Consider the following 22,124-nt stretch of genomic DNA (forward strand, 5'->3'; position numbering starts at 1 on the left):
GCAACCACTCAGCAGTTGCAGATGGCCAATTATATTGATTACAAGGGCAGTTCATCCATACTTATCCACTGCAGTTAGATCTTTTGATTTGCACAGCACCCCCACCCCTTTCCCTTACCCTGTCCACATCCCAGCAGGTGAAAGGATTTCAGAGTTTCAGAGCTTCCAAGTCTACAGCTTGCCCATCAGGGAATGTAGCCAAGGGGTGACAATCAATTAAATTGTGAGGGTGAAATTTTCTGATGTCTGTGTCCACTAACCATTTAATCTGTTCCAAAGATGCTAATAGCAGATATTGTTCTTCTCTGTCAGTCTGTTCCTCAGCAGAGTCCCTGCTGGTCTCAGAGTAAGGACCCATTGGCCCAAACTGGAGTGCGCTGTGAAATCCCAGACTATCACCACCTGAACCTATTGCTCTGAAATTATTTTGTCACAGAGAAATTGGCTGATTGCCAGAAAATCCTTCCAGAAGGTAAACTTCTCCCCAAGTAGCGTAGAGAGCCCAAAAACTGCACCAAGCATCAATTATTTTCTATATCCACAAGATACAGAGACAGAAACATTCAGAAGGAACTCTGTAGGTCAGTCAATCTGTGTAGAGGTGCTAGAGAATGAAGGCTGAGATGTTAAACTCTGTACAGTAAACTCCTCCTTATCCATATCAAGCATCTGGAATTCTCATGCAATCAGCATCCACGTTTCCAAAGGGCAATTCTGGATGCTTAGGATCTAGATAACAGGTCCTTTACTGTACTGGCAATTGTAAGGGAATAATAGATCAGATGAAGTTTTGCCTATGTGCACACAGTGAGAATTCCTAGATTCAGTTGGAACCCTTGGCTTGTGGCACGTTTTCTAAAAACGCACAGTCATCATATGGCAGCAAAGTTCTCCCAGTTATCACGATTATTTACCTGCAACTGGCAGATTCTCAAAACATTTCCAGTGTTCCAGCTGGATACCGGTGAAATTACTGTCATAAGAAATCTACCAAAAACTGCAGGAAAAAAGTTTAAAGAACTTGTGTTTGCTCAAGTTAAAGCAATAGCGAGCGTAATTTGTTTTAGGAATCTCAGGGAGAAATGTAAGCTGAAGAAAAAGTAATTTTACGAACACACAGGAATTCACTGAAAGGAAACCTATTGTAACCATGGTGTGGAGATAGTAGTAACTTTAATGAGGTTTTGAATATTTAAGGACATTGTACAAAATGCGGAGGAATGGAATTGTGGGAGATATAGCAGTTTGGATCGGAAATTGGCTTGCTGAAAGAAGACGGAGGGTGGTAGTTGATGGGAAATGTTCATCCTGGAGACCAGTTACTAGTGGTGTACCGCAAGGGTCGGTGTTGGGTCCACTGCTGTTTGTCATTTTTATAAATGACCTGGATGAGGGCGTAGAAGGATGGGTTCGTAAATTTGCAGACGACACTAAGGTCGGTGGAGTTGTGGATAGTGACGAAGGATGCTGTAGGTTGCAGAGAGACATAGATAAGCTGCAGAGCTGGGCTGAGAGGTGGCAAATGGAGTTTAATGCAGACAAGTGTGAGGTGATGCACTTTGGTAGGAGTAACTGGAAGGCAAAGTACAGGGCTAATGGTAAGATTCTTAGCAGTGTAGATGAGCAGAGAGATCTCGGTGTCCATGTACACAGATCCTTGAAAGTTGCCACCCAGGTTGGCAGGGCTGTTAAGAAGGCATACAGTGTTTTAGCTTTTATTAATAGAGGGATCGAGTTCCGGAACCAAGAGGTTATGGCGAAGCTGTACAAAACTCTGGTGTGACCGCACTTGGAGTATTGTGTACAGTTCTGGTCACCGCATTATAAGAAGGATGTGGGAGCTTTGGAAAGGGTGCAGAGGAGATTTACTAGGATGTTGCCTGGTATGGAGGGAAGGTCTTACGAGGAAAGGCTGAGGGACTTGAGGCTGTTTTCATTCGAGAGAAGAAGGTTGCGAGGTGACTTAATTGAAACATATAAAATAATCAGAGGGTTAGATAGGGTGGATGGGGAGAGCCTTTTTCCTAGGATGGTGACGGCGAGCATGAGGGGGCATAGCTTTAAATTGAGGGGTGAAAGATATAGGACAGATGTCAGAGGTAGTTTCTTTACTGAGAGAGTAGTAAGGGAATGGAACGCTTTGCCTGCAACGGTAGTAGATTCGCCAACTTTAGGTACATTTAAGTCGTCATTGGACAAGCATATGGACATACATGGAATAGTGTAGGATAGATGGGCTTGAGATCGGTATGACAGGTCGGCACAACATCGAGGGCCGAAGGGCCTGCACTGTGCTGTAATGTTCTATGTTCTATGATCGGAAAAAAAGGATGGTTTGAGTTTGAATCCTTTTCTGATGTTTGTAATAAAATCTTGCCATGACTTTAGCCTGTAATGAAACATGATTCATGTTTTCCTTGTTTAATAATTGGTTTAATCTTTGTATTAAAAGAACACAGGCTGATTGTTGTGAATATTTAAGACAGTTTCAAAAATACAAGTTTACAGTCTGGCAAGCCATGTTTCATTCTGGGATCCACCTTGCCTCGTATTATCATAAGCTGGAATCACAACAAGGCATAACAAATCAAAGTGCTCCTGTCATATTGAAGACTAATTGGCTGGGTGTGACTTTGCACTCACTGCCCTCTGAATGACGAATTATTGAGCTCAATGGTATCATTTTGTGGAGGTCCTGTGAATAGCCTGAGCACTTTCCAGAAGGGGAGAAGGAAAAGATGTGTTATCAATGCAGACTTCACAAAAGAAATTTTAAATCTAAACTCATCAACAGTCAAAGTAATTGATGGAGCTACTGAGCTGAGCCATGTAAAGGAGTTAAATATCAACAATATCAATATTTACCGAATGTCTCTGAGTATAGTTATTGAGCGTAGTAGTACCAAGGATTGACATCAATATAACATGGTCAGTATTGTAGGGTTCTGATTGGAAGGGAACTGATTTGACAATAATTACTGAAGATGTTCATCAGTTTGGTGCTTCAAACAATGCCCTGCTTTAACCGCATTAATTCAGCTGCCATGTATATTTGGGTTCATTAAATGCTCCAAGTTAGGTCTCCAAGTCAGTTATTTGTATTAGTAATTATCGAAAGTAAAATCACAGAAAGCATTGGTCTAAAAACTCTAAATCATTGGTTATAATATGGGGAAAACACATCCACAACTAGTAACGCCCTCAATAACCCTGTTCAGGAAATGAGGTCCTGACTACACATCATAGCTGTACAATAAGCCTGCCGGGTAAAGTAAAGCCAATAATTAACTCAACATTTTACCCATTCTGTTTCCAGTGAACCAAAGACAGGAAGAAGAGGCACTACCTCACAAAGCTGACAGATACAGCTGGCATCACAGCAGATTGCAAAACTTCTGATAGTGTGTGTAGTTCTGATTCTGAAAACACTCCAAAGTTACAATGCTTCAGGTTGAATTGATCCAGTCCAAACTGAGCTTTTTTCTTAATGCTGGTCAAGCTTCTTTAATGGCAAAATGTATTTCACTTACACAAGAAATGGTGTTGTACCACCTAGACTTAATCCATGGTCAAGAATTTGAGAGTTTTGATTACAGCTGCAATAATCACTCTGATTGCTGTGAAATGCTGTCAAAAGTATTTGCTTGTAGCTTCCTAACTAGATGCAGTAAGTAGAGGGATTTCACTTGCTGCACCGTGTCAAACCAAAACTAGTTGGTTATTTTTGTTAAAGTAAAGCATCCCAGGATGAGGGTTAACTACGTTTTGTGCCTAATTCAGAAATAATTTGTCAAGGGGAAATGCTTAAGTAGGTAGAAAACAACTAACTCTTAAAAACTGGGTGAAATTGTTGCTCACTCTCAGCATGTAGGTATTGCTCGTATAACATTATCTACTCCATTAACAAAAATGATAGAAAAACTATTAAGCCTCCTTTTTTAATCAGGCATGATCTACCATATCAAACTCAGAAGAAATGGAAACTTAAAGGGTTTTTTTATCCCTTAAAATACCCTGGTGGTGGGGGAGAACATAAAATTCAGGTGAAGTGATAGCATAATGGTAATGTTAAGGGTCTAGAAATCAGCAGGGTCCAGACAGATGTTCTGGGATACAAGTTTGAATCCTATCATGGCACATAGTGAAATTGTATGATCTAATTTAAGAAGTCTAATGTTTACTACATAACCGTTGCCAGTTGTTGCAAGCACCTGGTTCACTAACGTCCTTTTAGGGAGGAAATCTGCCATCCTTACTTGGCCTGGCCTATTGTGATTCAGACTTGTCCTCTGAAATGGCCTCGCAAAATACTCAGTACAATGGTAATTAGAGGTCAGCAATAAATGCTGCCTGGCCAGTGGCATCCATATCCCATGAAAGAGTCTTTAAAACATCATCCAAAGGTAAAAAAAATGTGCATGATAACACATGAAAATGAATAAGACTGAGATGATAAATAGTTTGCCTTTTTCTGTTTCAGCTAACTATTCCCAAATTCCCCGTGGTTGTGAAGATGGGACATGCTCACGCAGGCATGGGTAAGGTAAGCAGTGCTAAAACAAGAGAGGCCATAGACAATGTCCAGCCCGGCTATCTCACTTAAATATGTGATGAGCCAGGATTCTTGTGAAGTTAATAGAAATTTAATCTCAATTATTGACTTGAGGGACTTACTATAAATTATAACATTTGAATGAAAATCAAGTGGACTCTGTTACAAGCATTCAGACCTCCTCACCCAGGTTTCCCAGTGCTTCAACCGGGGCAAGTTTATATTAAGGATGAATGGCTTAAAATCTGTCCCTGCATGTCTATCTCATATCCAGTTAGCGAATACAGACAGGAAGGTCCCATGTTTAATCCTTAAACCAGGTTAAATCTCAGGTGTAAATCTAGAAACTTGTGAAAGTTTATGAGCAGAAATGTTAACAATGCAAAACAATAATCATTACATGGGATTTAATGGAAATTGAAATGTTTATTAACAAATAAAAAATCACCACATCCAAAATTGCAGATTGTAAAGAATATTTGGTAGGTTTAGTTTAGCTACAAGAACAAAAATGCAACATAACTATTGTGTCAAAACATAATCTTAGCTTCCCTTTCACTGCAATTAGACAGACAAGTTTGTTTACATTTTCCAGTGGTAGTGCCTGATTGCACTGTGTGAACACCATTGCTAATTATTATATGCCAGCTTTGCACAATTTCAGTGACCACCAACTTACTGCAATCATGCTTCCATTGCTGATAACTGGTTTGTAACAATTATGTTGTTTGGCTTTGTTCTTTTGTATTGATTCTTGGAATCAGATGCGGCTAAGAGAAAGCGCATCTTCATTCATTGGTAGATCGATTTTAATTGTTAGCCTACCAAGTTCCTGGTCCTGTGACATGTGGCAACAGTATGGTAAAAATTAATTCCACCTCTCACTCCTGTCAGACTGTGGTAGGCAATCTGCTTTCATGAAACTTGGAAGTTTCAGCATATGAACTTGAAGCTTTCTTTGCTTGTATTTAAGTTTGTAATGAGTTTCAAAATCCAAACTCTAATGCTGGCTTGCTATCTCAAACAACCATGACAAAAAATAAATGAGACAATGTGTGAAAATTTATGGATCAAGAACCGTATCCATCTCCAGAGAGGTTTTATCCATTCATAGGATCTGGCATCGCTAACTGGCCGGCATTTATGGCCCGTTCCTAGTTGCCCTTGAGAAGGTGGTGGTAAGCTACCTTCCTGGACCACTGCAGTCCATGTGCTATAGGTTGACCCATCTGCCTTTAGCGAGGGAATTCCAGGATTCTGACCCAGTGACAGTGAAGGAATGGGAATATGTTTCCAAGTCAGGATGGTGAGTAGATTGGAGGGAAACTGGAAGGTGGTGGCGTTCCCATGTATTTGCTGCCCTTGTTCATCTAAATGGAAGTGGCCGTGGATTTGGAAGGTGCTGCCTAAGGATTTTTGGTGAATTTCTGCTGTATATTTTGTAGAAAGTGCACACTGCTGTTATTGAGTGTTGGTGGTAAAGGGATTGGATGTGCTGCCAATGAAGTGGGCAGCTTTGTCCTGGATGGCGTCAAGCTTTGTGTGTTTTTGGAGCTGCCCCCATCCAGGCAAGAGGGGAGTATTCCATGACACTTTTGACTTATGCCTTGTAGATGGTGGAGAGGCTTTGGGAGTCAGGACGTGAGTTACTCACCACGGTATTCTTAGCCTTTGACTTGTGGCCATTGTGTTTACGTGTCGAGTCCAGTGAGTTTCTGGTCAATGGTAACCTCAAGAATGTTGATACAGGGGGATTCAGTGATGGTAACATCACTGAATGTCAAGGGGTGGTGGTTAGATTGTCCCTTATTGGAGCTGGTCATTGCCTGGCACAGTCACACTCGCAGAGGCCTCTCTTTGGGTTCCTAAATGTTGGAGTTTGTCACACTTGGCAAGAAGATGCAGGTCAAATCACTAGGTCGAATGAGCAATTCCTGAAATGGGCATCCTGTCTTCCTTCTTAGGAGGTTTGTTCTCATGCCTGTATCTCCTCCTTATCAAACACAATCCCCCCACTTCTGGCAACTGAAAAAGTGCTGGATGCAGCACACCACCACGATAGTGTCATTGAATCAAGAGTTTTTACAGAATCGAAAGAGTCCCTTCAGCTCATCATGTCCACGCCAGTCATTAACCGTCCAGGCTATTCTAATTCCATTTTCCAGCACTGCGCCCATCACCTTGTTCGCTGTGACATTTCAATTGTTCATCTAAATTATTCTTAAATGTCTTGAGAATTACCACTTCTTCTACTCTTTCAGGCAGTGAGTTCCAAATACTCTCAACTCTCTGAGTAAAATATATTTTCCTTAAATCCCTTCTAATTCTTCAACTCTTTACTTTAAAACTGTCCCCTGATTATTGATCCCTGCACTAAGGGGAAGGAGTTCTCTCTGTCTATCCTCAGAACTTCGTACACAATATATGGGCCTTTATGATAATTAACTGTGGCTACATATTTGCCGTGAGGTCAGATTTTAATTCCAGATTTTTGTGTGATGCCCTGTCTGCATCCACCAGCTGACTTGTCCGGTCATTGGAACATATCTTCAGGAGGCCCATGGTCTGTTCTACAATGGCCCAGGTCAAAGTATAGTATCTCCTGAGCAGCAGTTTGTGGATTTCTTCGGGATGACATCAGCTACATGTGGAGGGGCTATTTGTTGTCAACTAGTGACCATGCTTGTATGGGGCTTCGTAAGAACTTGGTACGTGTGAGTGATTCAGTATGTAAGAGTCATGTCAGTTCCCTGTATATCTAGCACAGATTTGCATTACCCAGCTGTTGTAGTCAGAAATAATTCAAACAGTGAGGAAGTGGAATCCTTTTCTGTTGATGAAGACCACTGGTTCATAGTCGGGCACTCTCGTTGCTTCGTGGATATAAACTTTCACACCAAACCTTCAGGAAATTAGGATTGGCTGAGATTCCTGGTACCCGCCTGTGTAAATCCCTGCTACAAAGAGCAGAAATTTATGAGCTTTGGTGGAAGAGAACATCAGTGACGTCCTGGATGGACTTGAGCATGCCAGTGGACCCCACCTCCTTCTTCTCCAAGGGCATCCAGGACAGATGAGATGGTATGTTCGGCACGCACTTAGCCTCACTGACCCCCTCAACCACAAATCAAGTTCAGTTTCAAACTGAGGGCTGCTGAGTTGAGCAATTTGGAAATTGACAAACTGCGATGCCTGTGTAATAACCATGTCCATGTTACCTGCTTACAATCTGAGGAAGGGTCACCGGACCCGAAACGTTAACTCTCTTTTCTCCTCCACAGATGCTGCCAGACCTGCTGAGCTTTTTCAGCAACTTTGTTTTTGTTATCTACTTACAATGTAGACCAATGTGCCATTATACCAGAATTGCTAGGATGGATGAGGTATGAGGTACATTGACATGATAATTGAGTGGGAATTGAAAGGGAGATAGTTATTATTGATTTAATCCCTAAACTCCTGATTACTGCAGTAGCCTGTAGGTGACATCGCATTCTAACTCTGAAGTGTATTTCCAAATAACTCAATCATTTTGGATGCTGCTTTGTCGATATTGATAGCTTATTGCACAGGTGGTTTCGGATCAATATGGTAAGCTTTAGAATTTGCATTTTGTTGCAGTAACTTGCAGTCTTTGCTATCATGACGTATGATACGTTCTCCCCACTCTTCACCTCCCTGTTTTGTGATCCCTGTTGTCCTGATGACTGTTCACTTTCCACCAAGTGCCACACTGCACCCCAATCCTTTTGAGCTCCTTTATGTGACCATCAACTGCCTCATTTTTGACCCCTGACCACTGAGGTGCTGCGCCTTTGCTGGCCCTGCATTGTTCCCAGGCTTGATCAAAAGTAATCATTACTTCTGGACAATTCAGTCCCTTTCCCTATCTCACTAGATCCAATGATCTTCAGTTGCCACCATGATGGTGACCATGGAACATCCCTCCGGCAGAATTTGCAAGATGATCCTGACTGACTGACTGACTCATTAACAAGGACCAAGCTCATTTTGCTTGACTGACAGGACCGACCGTGCTACTGGAATGACGGAGGTTGAGGGGTGACCTGATAGCGGTCTACCAAATTATGAAGAGCATGGACATAGTGGACAGTCAGAAGCTTTCTTCCAGGGTGGAAGAGCCTGTTACTAGGGCCATAGGTTTAAGATGTGAGAGGCAAGGTTTAAGGGTGATGTTCGAGGCAATGTTCTCATGCAGAGGGTGGGGGTTGCCTGGAACATGCTGCTGGGGGAGAGAGTGGAAGCAGATACAGTAGCAACCTTTAAAGTGTGCCTTGACAAGTACATGAATAGGATGGGAGTAGAGAGATACCGTCCCCAGAAGGGTAAGGGGTTTGGTGGCGATGGGCAGTGTGTCAGTGCAGGCTTGGAGGAGTTCCTGTGCTGTAAATTTTTTTGTTCTTTCCTACTTCCTGACTTGCATTGGACTAACTGCCTGCCTGACTGTGGCCAGTCTCCTGACTCTAAATAGCTCCAGCACCTTGACAGGTTGTGGTGGAATCCTTTGGCTGACTGGAGTTCACCCCTGCCTCATGTAGTGCATCTCCCTCCCCCCTCCCCCTTTTACACATCATCTTGCTCTTCATTAAACTGCAGTGTTTTAGCTGTATAAGCTGCAGGCACATGCACCACGTCTGACTTTATGCACTACCATGTTGTACAGCCCTCTCACACTGACTTCGCTGTTCTCTACGGTCTCATGCTACTACTTTGCCTTCTGCGTGAAAGTGACCCTCTCAAATTTCTGAAAAAGTTTCTAGGCCTAAAACGTCAGCCTTCCTGCTCCTCTGATGCTGCTTGGCCGGCTGTGTTCATCCAGCCCTACATCTTATTATCTCTCGCTCACAAGTTGTCTGCTTGCATTCTGCACTGAAGTGCCATTCCAAGAGAAAAACTGCTGCCTGCCCCTGTCCACTAAAGTGTCACCTGGGAAGCTGAAGGGTTTGTGGCTATTCTCCAATTGCAGCAGTGGTCCAAGGACACATGCTGCCACAGTCTCCTTTGAAGGTACCCCCTGTAATTGTAGAAGTCACAGCAAAAATGAAGACATAGGTCATTAAGAGGCCATTTCAGTAAAGACAGTTAAGACCTGAAAGGGGTAACTGACATTGTAGTATAGAATCTACTCAACAGGATATTCTTAATCAACCTGTTCATAATTGTTACAGCACACCTCTGGAGCAGGTGGGACCTGAATCCAGGCTTCCAGACTCAGAGGTAGGGACACTACCATTGCACCTCAAGCGCCCTTACCCATCAAGATGCAAAAGACCATTCCTGGGAGGAGCTAATGAAAGCTGTTGAAGTTATTTCCTTGTTACCAATGCTGTGAGGTGATGTATTGGGAGCTGTAATGTGAACTGATTTTAAATTGGGCCTGATGCCTCACAAGAGACCACTATGTATCTTGGAGTAACAGGTCCTTTTGGAATCTTTGAATGTTGTATTTTATTATAGGCACGAAGAATAATTCTATTTTGCTTGAATTTCAAAGTTGCCAGTCAATGCGAACTGCTTCCAGCAGGATCCATGAAATATTTGCTAATTTCTTATAGATTGGGATTATTTTCTTAGAATATTTAACAATTCTTTAACTGAGCATATAACTAGAGAGAAAAAGTCTCAAAGAAAACTTTCCAGTTCAGCAGCTTCCAATTATATAGCTTTCCACCCAAAAAGAAAGTCAAAACCAGTTCTGAGATAACAAGGTGTAGAGTTGGATGAACACAGCGAGCCAAGCAGCATCAGAGGAGCAGGAAAGCTGACGTTTCAGGCCTAGACCCTTCTTCGGAAATGGTGGCGGGGGGGAAGGGGGTTCTGAAATAAATAGGGAGAGAGGAGGAGGCGGATAGAAGATGGATAGAGGGGAAGATAGGTGGAGAGGAGACAGACAGGTCAAAGAGGCGGGGATAGAGCCAGTAAAGGTGAGTGTAGGTGGGGAGTTAGGGAGGAGATAGGTCAGTCCAGGGAGGACAGACAGGTCAAGGGCGTAGGATGAAGCTAGTAGATGGGAGATGGGGGTGGGGTTTGAGGGGGAGGAGGAGATAGGTGAGAGGGAGGACAGGTTAGGGAGATGGGGACAAGCTGGGCTGGTTTTGGGATGCAGTGGGGGGAGGGGAGATTTTGAAGCTTGTGAAATCCACATTGATACCTTTGGGCTGCAGGGTTCCCAAGCGGAATATGAGTTGCTGTTCCTGCAACCTTCGGGTGGCATCGTTGTGGCACTGCAGGAGGCCCAGGATGGACATGTCTGAGGAATGGGAGGGGCAGTTGTTCAGTGCGAACCGAGTGTAGGTGTTCTGCAAAGTGGTTCCCAAGCCTCCAAATGGTTTCCCCGATGTAGAGGTGTCTACAACGGGAACAGTGGACGCAGTATACTACGTTGGCAGATGTGCAGGTGAACATCTGCTTGATGTGGAAAGTCTTCTTGGGGCCTGGGATGGGGGTGAGGGAGGAGGTGTGGGGGCAGGTGTAGCACTTGCTGCGGTTACAGGGAAAAGTGCCGGGTGTGGTGGGGCTGGAAGGGAGTGTGGAGCGGACAAGGGAGTCCCAGAGAGAGTGGTCCCTCCGGAAAGCAGACAAGGGTGAGGATGGAAAAAGTCTTTGGTCCTGGGGTCGGATTGCAGATGGCAGAATTGATGGAGGATGATGCGTTGGAGCCGGAGGTTGGTGGAGTGGTACATGAGAACAAGGGGGATTCTGTTTTGGTTGTTATTGCGGGGAAGGGGGTGTCAGATATAAGTTGTGGAAAATGTGAGAGACACGGTCGAGGGTATTCTCGACCACCCTTTTCCAACATTTTCTGTGTTTGGCTGGCCAACACCGGCCTCCCCTTGATTGTCCAGTTCAACATTCAACCAACTGCCAGTCATAGAGCATAACACATGGTATCAAAATGTCTGCAGTGTTCATAGAACAATAATTAACTTGCAACTGTCTTTCCAGGCCAGTTCCCAGATGCAAATATCAGTTTGTTTGTTCTCTATTTTTAAAACAAGCTGCTATTCAAAGTTTGATTCTCAACTTCAGCTCACAGGGCCAAACCAGAAATGAAGAAAATAAAGAAAAAACAGTGACGATCTTAACAGTCTGAAGATTTCTTCAGCTATCACACCAGCTTGCACATTACGTGAGACATTTGTCACTGCCACCATCTTATATAGTATAGCTCAATGAAACCTTTAGACATTAACTTAAGTTCACATTACAGTAACTAAATCATTATAGCACAGCATTGGTAACAAGCATGAATCTCTAACAACTCTTGTTGGCTTCTTCCAGGAATAGTCCTTTATACTTGGATCATATCTCATGATGTCAATGAATCCTTTTAAGTCCTCACTGCTTATATAACAGATACAGCAAAAGCTACATATTAACATGAATTTGAGGCTCAAGAACAAAGTTGACATTTTGGTTTATGCAGTCAAGTTTCTGAAGCATTCAGGTATGCCTGAAATTAATTGAGAATGTGAAATTACTTCCAGTGAATTATGCAATCAATCAAATGGAAATCGACACTTCATCATCTAAGGAATGAGAAACCAATTGCGAAAGTTTGTCTTGACAGCAAGGAATTGATTTTTGGACTCTTGCCTGATTAGTTCGTCACACTCACCGTTATTCTCGCCCCCTCAGGAAGGGGAAATTACACCATATGTGTTTTCCATCAGTACCAACAAGAATTATTTGCATGAGAAATCTTGGAAGCCATCACTCCACTTGAACAATGTTACACCAGTTGATTTATTGCATCAGTTGTGTGCTGCCACCTAGAGCCACTTCTCAAATGTTAGCCTTCATTCAATATTGTCAAAGTTGAAACTTGTTCATTCTACACATTAAGGCAGGCAACTGTCAGGACGTTACAAATGAGAACTCAGAGTAAGCTGAGCAGGTTAAAGCACTAAGAGTGAAACATTCTTGTCTACCTTTGGAAGGTAGCAAGACAAGAGGATAGTGCTCTCAGCAATTCTGTGGGCATACACCTAGGTAACTGCCATGGCAACACTGAGGCAGCACATAGCCAGACATGATCAGATTCTTTTCTGTCTTTATTCTAAGGGTGTAATACTCATTCAGTTTCAGTTTTACCTGCGTTTTCCAGTGGATCTATCATATCACAGGAAAGCACAGAATGTTAAAGAGGAGGAAGATGATGTGTTGGAGGAGACCAGCAATTTATTCCTTGTTAAATATGATGATATTCTCTAGCTGTGATATTGATCAGGATACTGAGGGAAAGAAAAAACAACACAGGAGTCTGTGTGTTCCTTGTCTTAAACTCTGCTGCTTATTTTCATACAGACTTCAGACATTGTCATTGGAGGAAATTAAATTGTGTAGGTGAGGATGCAACAGAGTTTAATAGATCAGGGGAATGGCTACACACATATTGGTTGTATTCTTAATGAAAACACTTTTCAGATGTTTTGTATGATTTAATGACAATGCTTCTAACTCTTTTGACTTCTACTCTTTCTCTTACTGGCCTTGGCTTGTCTCTTACAGGTAAAAGTTGAAAATCACTATGATTTTCAGGATATCGCCAGTGTTGTGGCCCTCGCAAAAACTTACGCAACCACTGAGCCTTACATTGATTCCAAGTACGACATCAGAATTCAGAAGATTGGAAATAATTATAAAGCTTACATGTAAATATTAACATTTTATTTAAGTAGCCATCATTCACCACAGCAAATTTTGTAATGTATTGGTGCTCTGATGTATAGACATTTAATAGTGTTAAATTTGTATGTCAGTGGCACACGCTGTTGCTACTGACCTTCTGTGAAGGAGGAGTGGATGCTTGTGGATGTGATGCCAATAGAGCATATAGTTATATCCTGGATCATGTCAAGCTTCTTTAGTGTTGTTGGAGCTACACTCATCCATTTGTCACAAAGGCAGCCCTCACGTCTATTGCCTGACCTACCTTCACCCAATTTTCTCAAGAAAAATACTGTGAAGTTTCAAGACAGCCAAAATGATTTTAACCTCATTTCAGTTATTGTACCTTGCTTAAACTTTACCAGTTACAAGTAGCAAAACAGAATGTAAATTCAACCTTCTGGGGCCAAAACATAGTGAATGGAGAATGAGTATGCAAATTTGAATGTTTCTAACACGAGAGTAAAGGTGAAAGAAATTTATTTCATATATGCCTAGATTCTCAGGGCTACAATTTGTTTTATCCATTAAGACCAAATTGTTCCCTGCAAAATGTGCATATCTCAGTAGATACATGAAGGCATCTCCAGTGCACACAATTCGGGTATCCAATTGGTCAATTCAGCACTAACAGTTTAAAAATTGTTGTTTTCTGAAAGTTCTGAAAATGTCACAGATTTGTGGGAACTTTTAGAGACAGAGCCTTTTGTATTAGCAAAGTCTCTCCTTTTCTGAGATTGGCATTAACTCCAAGCACTTTGAATTACAGTGTGCACCTGATTGGAGCCAATGTGCCAGTCACAACTTGTACCAGTTTTGGTGCAGGAAATCCTGCCTGGAAATGAAATATTCATACATTGTTCCAGTCTCTATTTGGAGGTTTCACTAGGAATTTAAAAGCAAAGCACACTGTATAGCTAGTCAACCACAAATCAGACAACATGTGCCACTCTTTAAATACTGAAAGCAAAGTAAATGTGGTCACAGGAGATTTGCTGTAAAAACAAAATGCTGAAAATGCTTAGCAGGTTCTGGCATCGTCTGTGGAGAGACAAACAGTCTTTGTTGACCTGAAATGTTAGCTCTGTTTCATTCCCTGTGGATGCTGTCAGAGCTCCTGGGTACTTCTTCCATTTTTTGCTTTTATTTTACACTTCTGGGCTGAAAAAATTCAATTCTGTTGCTAATTTGGTGCTACAGTCGCTGATGACAGTTGTACCTGTGATAACTCAAAGGTGAAAGTTATTCTTGGATAGATTCTACCTTTCGTGAATAAAGAGCAGGATCTTGTAGCACCACGTTGGCATCGAGAGTGGTGTGAATGATTGTGTAAGACGTGCTTTTGTTGGAACAACTATTTAAAGTGAAAATTATCTTTTTATCTGAAGTGTCATTTGCTTATTTATATTTAATTGGTGTTGGCCCTGAAATGTTTTTAAAGTAAAAGTTACAGAGACTGATTTTGTCATGGTGAGGAGGGTCATTCCATACAATTGGTTAGTTTGTCTAATGGTTTCCTCCACAGGAATCGTAAGGCTGTGGAAGACCTGCTATACAGCGAGTCTTTCTGCGCATCTGTCCATCAGCCTTTTCCTGTGCATCACCTTGACAAAATCACGATCTGCGTCTTCTGCAGAACTCTTAGGATGCTTTGCCCTTCGGGTAGCTTCACATGTGCAACTCTTTACCCTCCCGGCTGACTGCTGTTTGTTCCCAGTGACTCACCATGAGCAGATCCACTCACTGTACCACCCGCTAATGTTTGTGTAGACAAATAAGGGAAGTACATCTGTCATTTAACCAAATGTTTGTAGCTGTTTTCCTTCTGCTTCTGTAAAATGGTTGCTGGCTTGTAAAATCCTATGTTGCAATGTTATGCACTTCTGTCTTTCAGGAGAACTTCAATTTCAGGAAACTGGAAAGCAAACACTGGCTCTGCCATGCTGGAACAAGTGGCCATGACGGAACGGTAAGTATTTAGACCACAGAAACCAAGATCAAGATACAAAACTTTCCAGCAGCAGATTCAGCAGTGAAGTTAAGGAAGTACTGGATTGGAAAGATTTTAAATAGTGAAACCTCCATCTCTATTTCATGTATTCTCTCTGGGTTAATTGGTCTCTTCACTGGGAACATTCTGAAAAAAAAAACAAAACTTTCACCCAATTTTCTTTAGTAACTTCCTGATCTGTAACAGTACATTCTTTTACAAAACTGGCAAATACTGAAAATACTCGGGCACTTTCTGTAGAGAAAGAAACAATGTTAATGTTTTGGGTTGATGACCTTTCATTTTTATTTTGGAAATCTCCAACCTGGCATTTTTAAAATTAATGTGAATGGAAAGTAAATCTACAACTTGGAACGGTGCTATTGCCTTAGCAACAGTGTAAACATTTTGTATAAGTCCCAAGTACCACCACACTTCCCTCAGGCGAGCCCTCCCTCCTGCTCCCAATTGAAACACCAACTATAACAGAAAGTCAGGAGATCAGTTGTTTAATACTTTTGGCAGATTTGTTTGGGAATTAATATGGAAACACAGCTAATGCCTGGAAACAGCCTCTTAGAGACAAAAATGATACAGATGCTGACAGCTTTATTTGGGTTCAAGGAGACTGAAGAATTATTCCAGCTGACTCTTGACAGACATTAAATCATTTGGAAGGTTATTTTGTGGATGGGGTAAAAACAGACAATAAATGGGAGCTGTGTGCTCATAAAACACACCTACCTGCTGTTAGTTTTCATTTTGTTTTTTGCTGATGATTACCAGAATATTAATTTGCCCTGGATTCTCCAGCAGAAAACTGCAGATTTGGCATTCAAACTGAATTAGAAGGTAATCACTGGGGGTGTATGTGTGGCCTCCACTTACCCACTCACATTGAACATGGGAGTAGGCTGGCTGAAACGCTGTGCCATGTACTGGAATGGCTCCGTGTTTGAGTGTGCACAGGTTCTTAAGGTTCATGGTGGAACAGGACCACAAAAGGATTGATATTCTGTCTCTCTGCCCTCACCCCCTCCTCCAGAGTAAGGGCTACTGGTAAAGATGCAACTGAACAAAGAATCCCTATTGATTCCTGTAAAGTTCCCAACAAGGCAGAATTGGCATAGCATTTACTTGTTTTAAATGAAATAGTCAAAGAATCTCTGGATTAGGTGTGGATTAAATGTTGGTGATGTTTTAAAGTATCCCATAAATTCTCTCCAATGTGTTTCAAAAATTGTCTTTAAATTTTAAGCAGCAAATGTAAAGGTAAAGGGTAACGTGCCTTCAAGTAGTTCATGAAATCATCTGTACAATGACAGCTTGTTCACAATCTGCTGATCACTTTTGAGAGAAGACATTAGATCGTGTGCTAGCCATCAAAATACATGTAGTCTCCTTAATGAGAGCAGGCAGCTGAAGTGCCAGTCAATTCTTAAAAGTCCCCTGTGCGGTTGTTATCTAATACAAGCTTCAGCTCCTTTACCACATCTGTGTCTTACACCAAATGTAAGTTGAATCAGCATTTCTACTTAAAACCAATTTAGTGATCACACATGCAGGCTCTTTAACCCTTAAGGGATTGTTGTAAAATTAATCCCTGTCTTGAAATCTTCCTGTATTCCTATCTGCATATGAAATTAAGAATGCTGTACGGTAATATGCATGGAGACTTTATAACATCTTGTCTTCCGGTGCTGGTATATCGAGACTGTAAGCTACAGTTCATCATCCATTTAAAGAGAGCAGGGAGATGCAATACAAAATGCCTGTTCCCAAGCTGTTAGTTAGAAGGAAGAGCAAAAAGCTTGAAACAGCAAGAGATCAGAAAGCGTGCCGACTTTTCCTGTATGAGGAACATATTTGACTAGTTTCAGTTTGCTGTAAAGTGTTACATTGCTGAGATGTTGCAGCACAGTGGGAGACTGCATAATACATGTAGGGCACAAACTTTGGATCCCACTAGACTGATACTAAAATGGAAACTCTCTTGCAGCTATCGAATGTGGGTGGATGCCTGTTCTGAGATGTTTGGTGGCCTGGACATCTGTGCAGTAAAAGCTGTACATGGGAAAGATGGGAAAGATTATATCATTGAGGTTAGTCAGATGGTCCTTGTGCCAACTCGTGATGCATTTTTTATGAGTATTGACTTTAATGTGAATGTTTTTCATCCTGTGTGGGCTCGTCTGGTTGGAAATTAATTATTTCATATGCAGCTAATTAAAACGAAGGAGCATTTACCGAAAAGGAATGACCATTTTAAGTTTGACTGCATGTGGGTACAATTATAAATTACAGTAGACACAGTACAAATAGTTGGTTTCTCATAAACCACAGGCAATGATGCATTTATTAACAGAATATAACAGTTTATCACCATTCTTAACCTATTTCTGATTTTGTTTAATTGTGATTTTACTATTCCAGCCGTGGCGTGTCTTATGTTTTCCATTTGGTTTTGTGTATTTTTAGAGCCCAATTTTAATTATGTCCACTGAAAGATCAGTGTGTTGTGCTGTCCTGTTCCAACTCCGTTTCTCCCCCTGCCAAAAAAGAGCCAGGGCAAAAAAATGATTACTTGAAGCAGGCAGCAGCCTTATTCCAGGAATACTGCTGTGGGTTCCGTAACTTTCCCAGGATCTTGGCTGGAAATTTGTTGCATTCTCTGCCTGTTTGAATCAGGCGGTGAGCTGGTTAATCAACCATCATTAAAATGGTGACTGGAAGCCGCACACAAAACAACGCCGGGAACATTTTTTTTGTGGAATCCAAAGGAATATGAAACTATATTATGGGCTGCTATGAATCACCAACTCCCGCCCAACATGGGAACTAATTGATTTCAAGGTCTCTCACAGTCTTTGAGCTAAAACTCTAGTGTGTCCCATTGAGTATCCATAAATCCCATTCCAAAGTGAGCATTACCTCTTGTTGCTACTGTGGCATACTAGAGTATAGAATTCTTGTACCATACATTTACAAATCTCTGTTTTAAAGCAAGTGCGTTTTGCCAGTTTATAATGACATGTACCCTTAAAATAATTTTTCTGTTCCCTTGCACTGTGCCTCTTCATTCAATCTTCCTCCCACTTAGTGCAGTAAATTATTATCCATAAGCTGAATTGAGTGTCTGGAAAAGTGCTGACTGATGATTTGATCTTTTATGTTAAGGATGTATGCAAGTTAATTTTATTCTGTAGCTTTTGCCCTTCTGCAGGACTCATTCTATACAGTCCAGCAATCCCTAAGCTGCATCACATCCTTTCTTCAGCCATTGACTTTTCTGAATACTTTAATATGCCTGAATGTTGTATTTGCATTAACCTGACTACCTAGCTTTGCTTCAGATACTCACACCACATCACATTTCCCTGTAACCACATTACCTCATTTCTAGGGCTTCCTTGCATTCCTGAATAAAAGATGTTGAATGTAGTTAGCTCCTTACATTCATATAACTGTCAAGTAAGGACAAAATTAGTTTAGGCTGTGATGTTCTTCACCATAAGTTGGGTGCCAGATGAAACCAACATCTGCTGATAGGTTGGTATAAACCTACTGGACAGAGTATGTGGACAACAAATCTATGGTGATTACAGTTGGACTCCACTGCAAATAGTAGAGCTGTTCTGCCCTCTCATGGTAGGATTAAGAAACAACTTATGGCAATTCTTACGAACTCAAATGATGAACCTCTTACCCATCCTTCTCTGAGTTCTCCTGTTTGCGATGTTGGGAACATTATGTGGCAGCAGAGCTCAACTTGGGACAACTGTAGCAGTGACAACTGTGTCCCGAAACTATCTCCCAGTGGTTGTTTGGAGCAGGGAAAGAACGGAAGAAAATGACTTGTCTGTTCAGATTTCCCATTGTACAATATATGTTGTAACAATCTGGAACAAAGGTAACCACTTTTGTATTTCTATGTGTAAGAAATGTTTGTTCTGACAGTAACAGCCTCAAAATGAGTTCTGCTGGAAAGAGACAGAGCATATAATGTGAAGATTTGGCATTTGATCTATCAGCATGCCACTTATTTTGACTTCTGATACTCATGGCCTAATAATTAGGTTCTGTTGTTAATCATTAGCAATGACTGTGGTGCTACTGCTATAATATGCCTGAGAAATGTTTTTGAAGTGCAAATGGCTGGATGCTTGGTTCATTGGATGTTTTTAATTAGGTACAAAGATCTGGGGATATACAGATTGTCTCTCAGTTGGTTTGCCACCCACGGCCAGAGAAATATCAGAAGTGGGACGTGGAAGTCAATACTATAATCTTTATGCAAGTGAACCGAAAGATACACAGAGAAAGCCACACTCATCAAATGGATTGGACTGCTCTGTTCAAGACTGAGTCCAGGAGCAGCAAGAATATTGAGTTTTAGAAATGAATGGGTTAAACTGCATTTTTGTTGTGTGGCTGTCCACCCTCCACGAATGCCCTGCAGTGGGTAAAGGGAGGCAGTGGCATACTGTTAATGTCACTGGAGTATTAATCCAGAGCCCAAAGCACGCTCTGGGGATAAGGGTTTAATCTTTAACTGGACGTTGGTGAAACAGAAACAGTGAAGTCAGGGAAGGGGAGTGAAGAGGTGAAGGATGGAAATTGGAAGCACAGCTGATTAATTTTTCCAACGCCAGACAAGAGCAGGAAGCAGCACCAATTACATTGTTGATGTAACGGAGAAAGAATTGTGGATGGTAGAGGCAAGTTGGACTGGAACAAAGAATATTCCACGTAACTCCACAAAGAGACCGGCATAGCTGGAACCTATGCGGGTACCCATAGCCACATGTTTGACTTGGGAAAGTCAGATAAATTAAAACAGAAGGCATTTCAAAGTGAGAATGAGCTCACCAAGGTGAAGGAGGGTGGTGATGGATGGAGATTGTTCAGGCCTTTTTTCAAATAAGAATCCATACGTCATTTTGGTAATTTGATCTCTGTTCCAGATCTCGTTTTGTGTAACATACTTGGAAGCGTGGATTTCATCTTTGGCTGTTCTCGGCCTGCAGACATGTCGTCAGTGTGTTGAGTGTTGTCTGGTGTTCCATCACACTGTTTTCATTTGAGTGTGTATTTTATGCACGATATGTATATTGTAAACTTACCTAATCTAGCTTCTGTCCCTTCTCAACCATGCTCTGTTAGGTGTTGTAACATTGTAAGACTGGGGTTCACGTTTTGAAAACCTCTGCGGGTGACCATATTCCCATTGTGTGGTATGTGATTCTGACTGTTCATCCTGTTTGTAGTTGAGGTGATTATGTGGCTGCATGCTGGTCATGCAATATCTTATCATCCTTTATTTGTCAAGAAATATGTCCTATATCCCTGAGAATTTGGATAGGTGGTGGCTTTGGCAAGATTACTCTTGCTTCCGAACATCATCTCTGGTGGAAATTATGACTCTATATTCAGAGATGTAACTTGAATGTGTAACATGGCAACACAAAAGTCTTGTTTTATTGTCCTATGTTTCATGATTGTTACTTAATAGGCCAAACTGTTTGCACAGTGAGACCATGTAATGCGTGGTAATGAGATGAGAATGTCTCATAGTTCACACTTCATTTAGAACAGGACCTCCCAGAAAGGCCTGCCCTGAACTATAGCCTGTTGTCAGAAATGATGCCTTTGAATGTGCTGAACAGTCTGAGTGCTGCAGTTAATGTGCCTGCCTTGGACATACTTGCAAAGTACTTAACCTGATGCCTGATCATTAGCAATTTGGAGAAATGATCAGTGACGAAGATGAAGTTGTCTCCATTCATAGCAAAGAGATCAGTGGCAACTTTGGACCATGGGACAAATGATATCTCATGCATGTGAATGTTGCTATCTTGAAGATCTGGCCTTTCTTACATACACTCACCAACTTTTCAAAACCACTGTTGGTCCCTGGCCAATAGCCTGCATCACGTGCTTGTCCTATTTATACTATGCCCATAGGGCATCACGGTGGCTCAGTGGCCACCACTGCTGCCTCACAGTGCCAGGGACCTGGGTTCGATTCCACCCTCGGGCAACTGTCTATGTGGAGTTTGCACATTCTCCCCCTGCCTGTGTGGGTTTCCTCTGGGTGCTCCGGTTTTCTACCACAGTTCCAAAGGTGTGCAGGTTCGGTGGAGTGGCTATGCAAAATTGTCCATAGTGTCCAGGATGTGTAGGTTAGTTGAATTAGCCGTGTGGAAATACAGGTATAGGGTTGGGGATGGGGGGAGGTGAGTCTGGGTGGGATGCTGTTTGGAGAGTTGGTGTGGACTTGTTGGGCTGAATGGCCTGTTTCCATGCTGTAGGGTTTCAATGATTCTGTGTCCTGTATGTAGTTACTACAATATGTACAGGTGGAGAACTTCAGGCACACACTTGTCATCCTTTGAAGATAATGCCTCTTCAAATACCAAATCCAGTTGCATTTGTGTGCAACCATGTTATGATTTTTGTAATTCAAATGATATAGACTTTTAAAAATCAATAGTACACACACCTAGAACAGGTGGGACTTTTGTAATTCAAATGATATAGACTTTTAAAAATCAATAGTACACACACCTAGAACAGGTGGGACTTGAACCTGGGTCTCTTGGGCTGAGGCTAGGGACACTACCATTGTGCCACAAGAGAGCCCAAACAGATCATATTTTCATGTGTGTAACTTAAACAAAACACGCCTGCATAATGAGGAAGAGTCTGAGGAACGGTCACCGGACCTGAAACGTTAACTCTGTTTTTCCCTTCACAGATGCTGCCAGACCTGCTGGGCTTTTCCAACAACTTTGTTTTTGTCGCCTACGTAATGGTTCAATGTGACAAGCTCCCGGCACATGTGTCAGCAGTGGAATTCAAACCCAAGCCTCCATAGAGATTGGACCTTTA

The 22,124-nt window shown here is 41.8% G+C and overlaps 1 protein-coding gene across 2 annotated transcripts in view; it reads left to right on the forward strand.

Moving 5' to 3' along the window:
- Window positions 1-22,124, forward strand: part of LOC125460689 (synapsin-3-like) — a 272,555-nt gene that overhangs the window by 227,576 nt on the left and 22,855 nt on the right. For both annotated transcript variants that reach the window (XM_059652410.1, XM_059652411.1), the window contains exons 7-10: window positions 4,481-4,543; window positions 13,085-13,227; window positions 15,138-15,212; window positions 17,233-17,335. In XM_059652410.1, coding sequence (XP_059508393.1) covers window positions 4,481-4,543; window positions 13,085-13,227; window positions 15,138-15,212; window positions 17,233-17,335 — 384 coding nt within the window. The remainder of the gene's footprint in view (window positions 1-4,480; window positions 4,544-13,084; window positions 13,228-15,137; window positions 15,213-17,232; window positions 17,336-22,124) is intronic.

The sequence above is a fragment of the Stegostoma tigrinum genome, chromosome 18 (genome assembly GCF_030684315.1).
Source record: "Stegostoma tigrinum isolate sSteTig4 chromosome 18, sSteTig4.hap1, whole genome shotgun sequence".
Classification (NCBI taxonomy): Eukaryota; Metazoa; Chordata; class Chondrichthyes; order Orectolobiformes; family Stegostomatidae; genus Stegostoma; species Stegostoma tigrinum.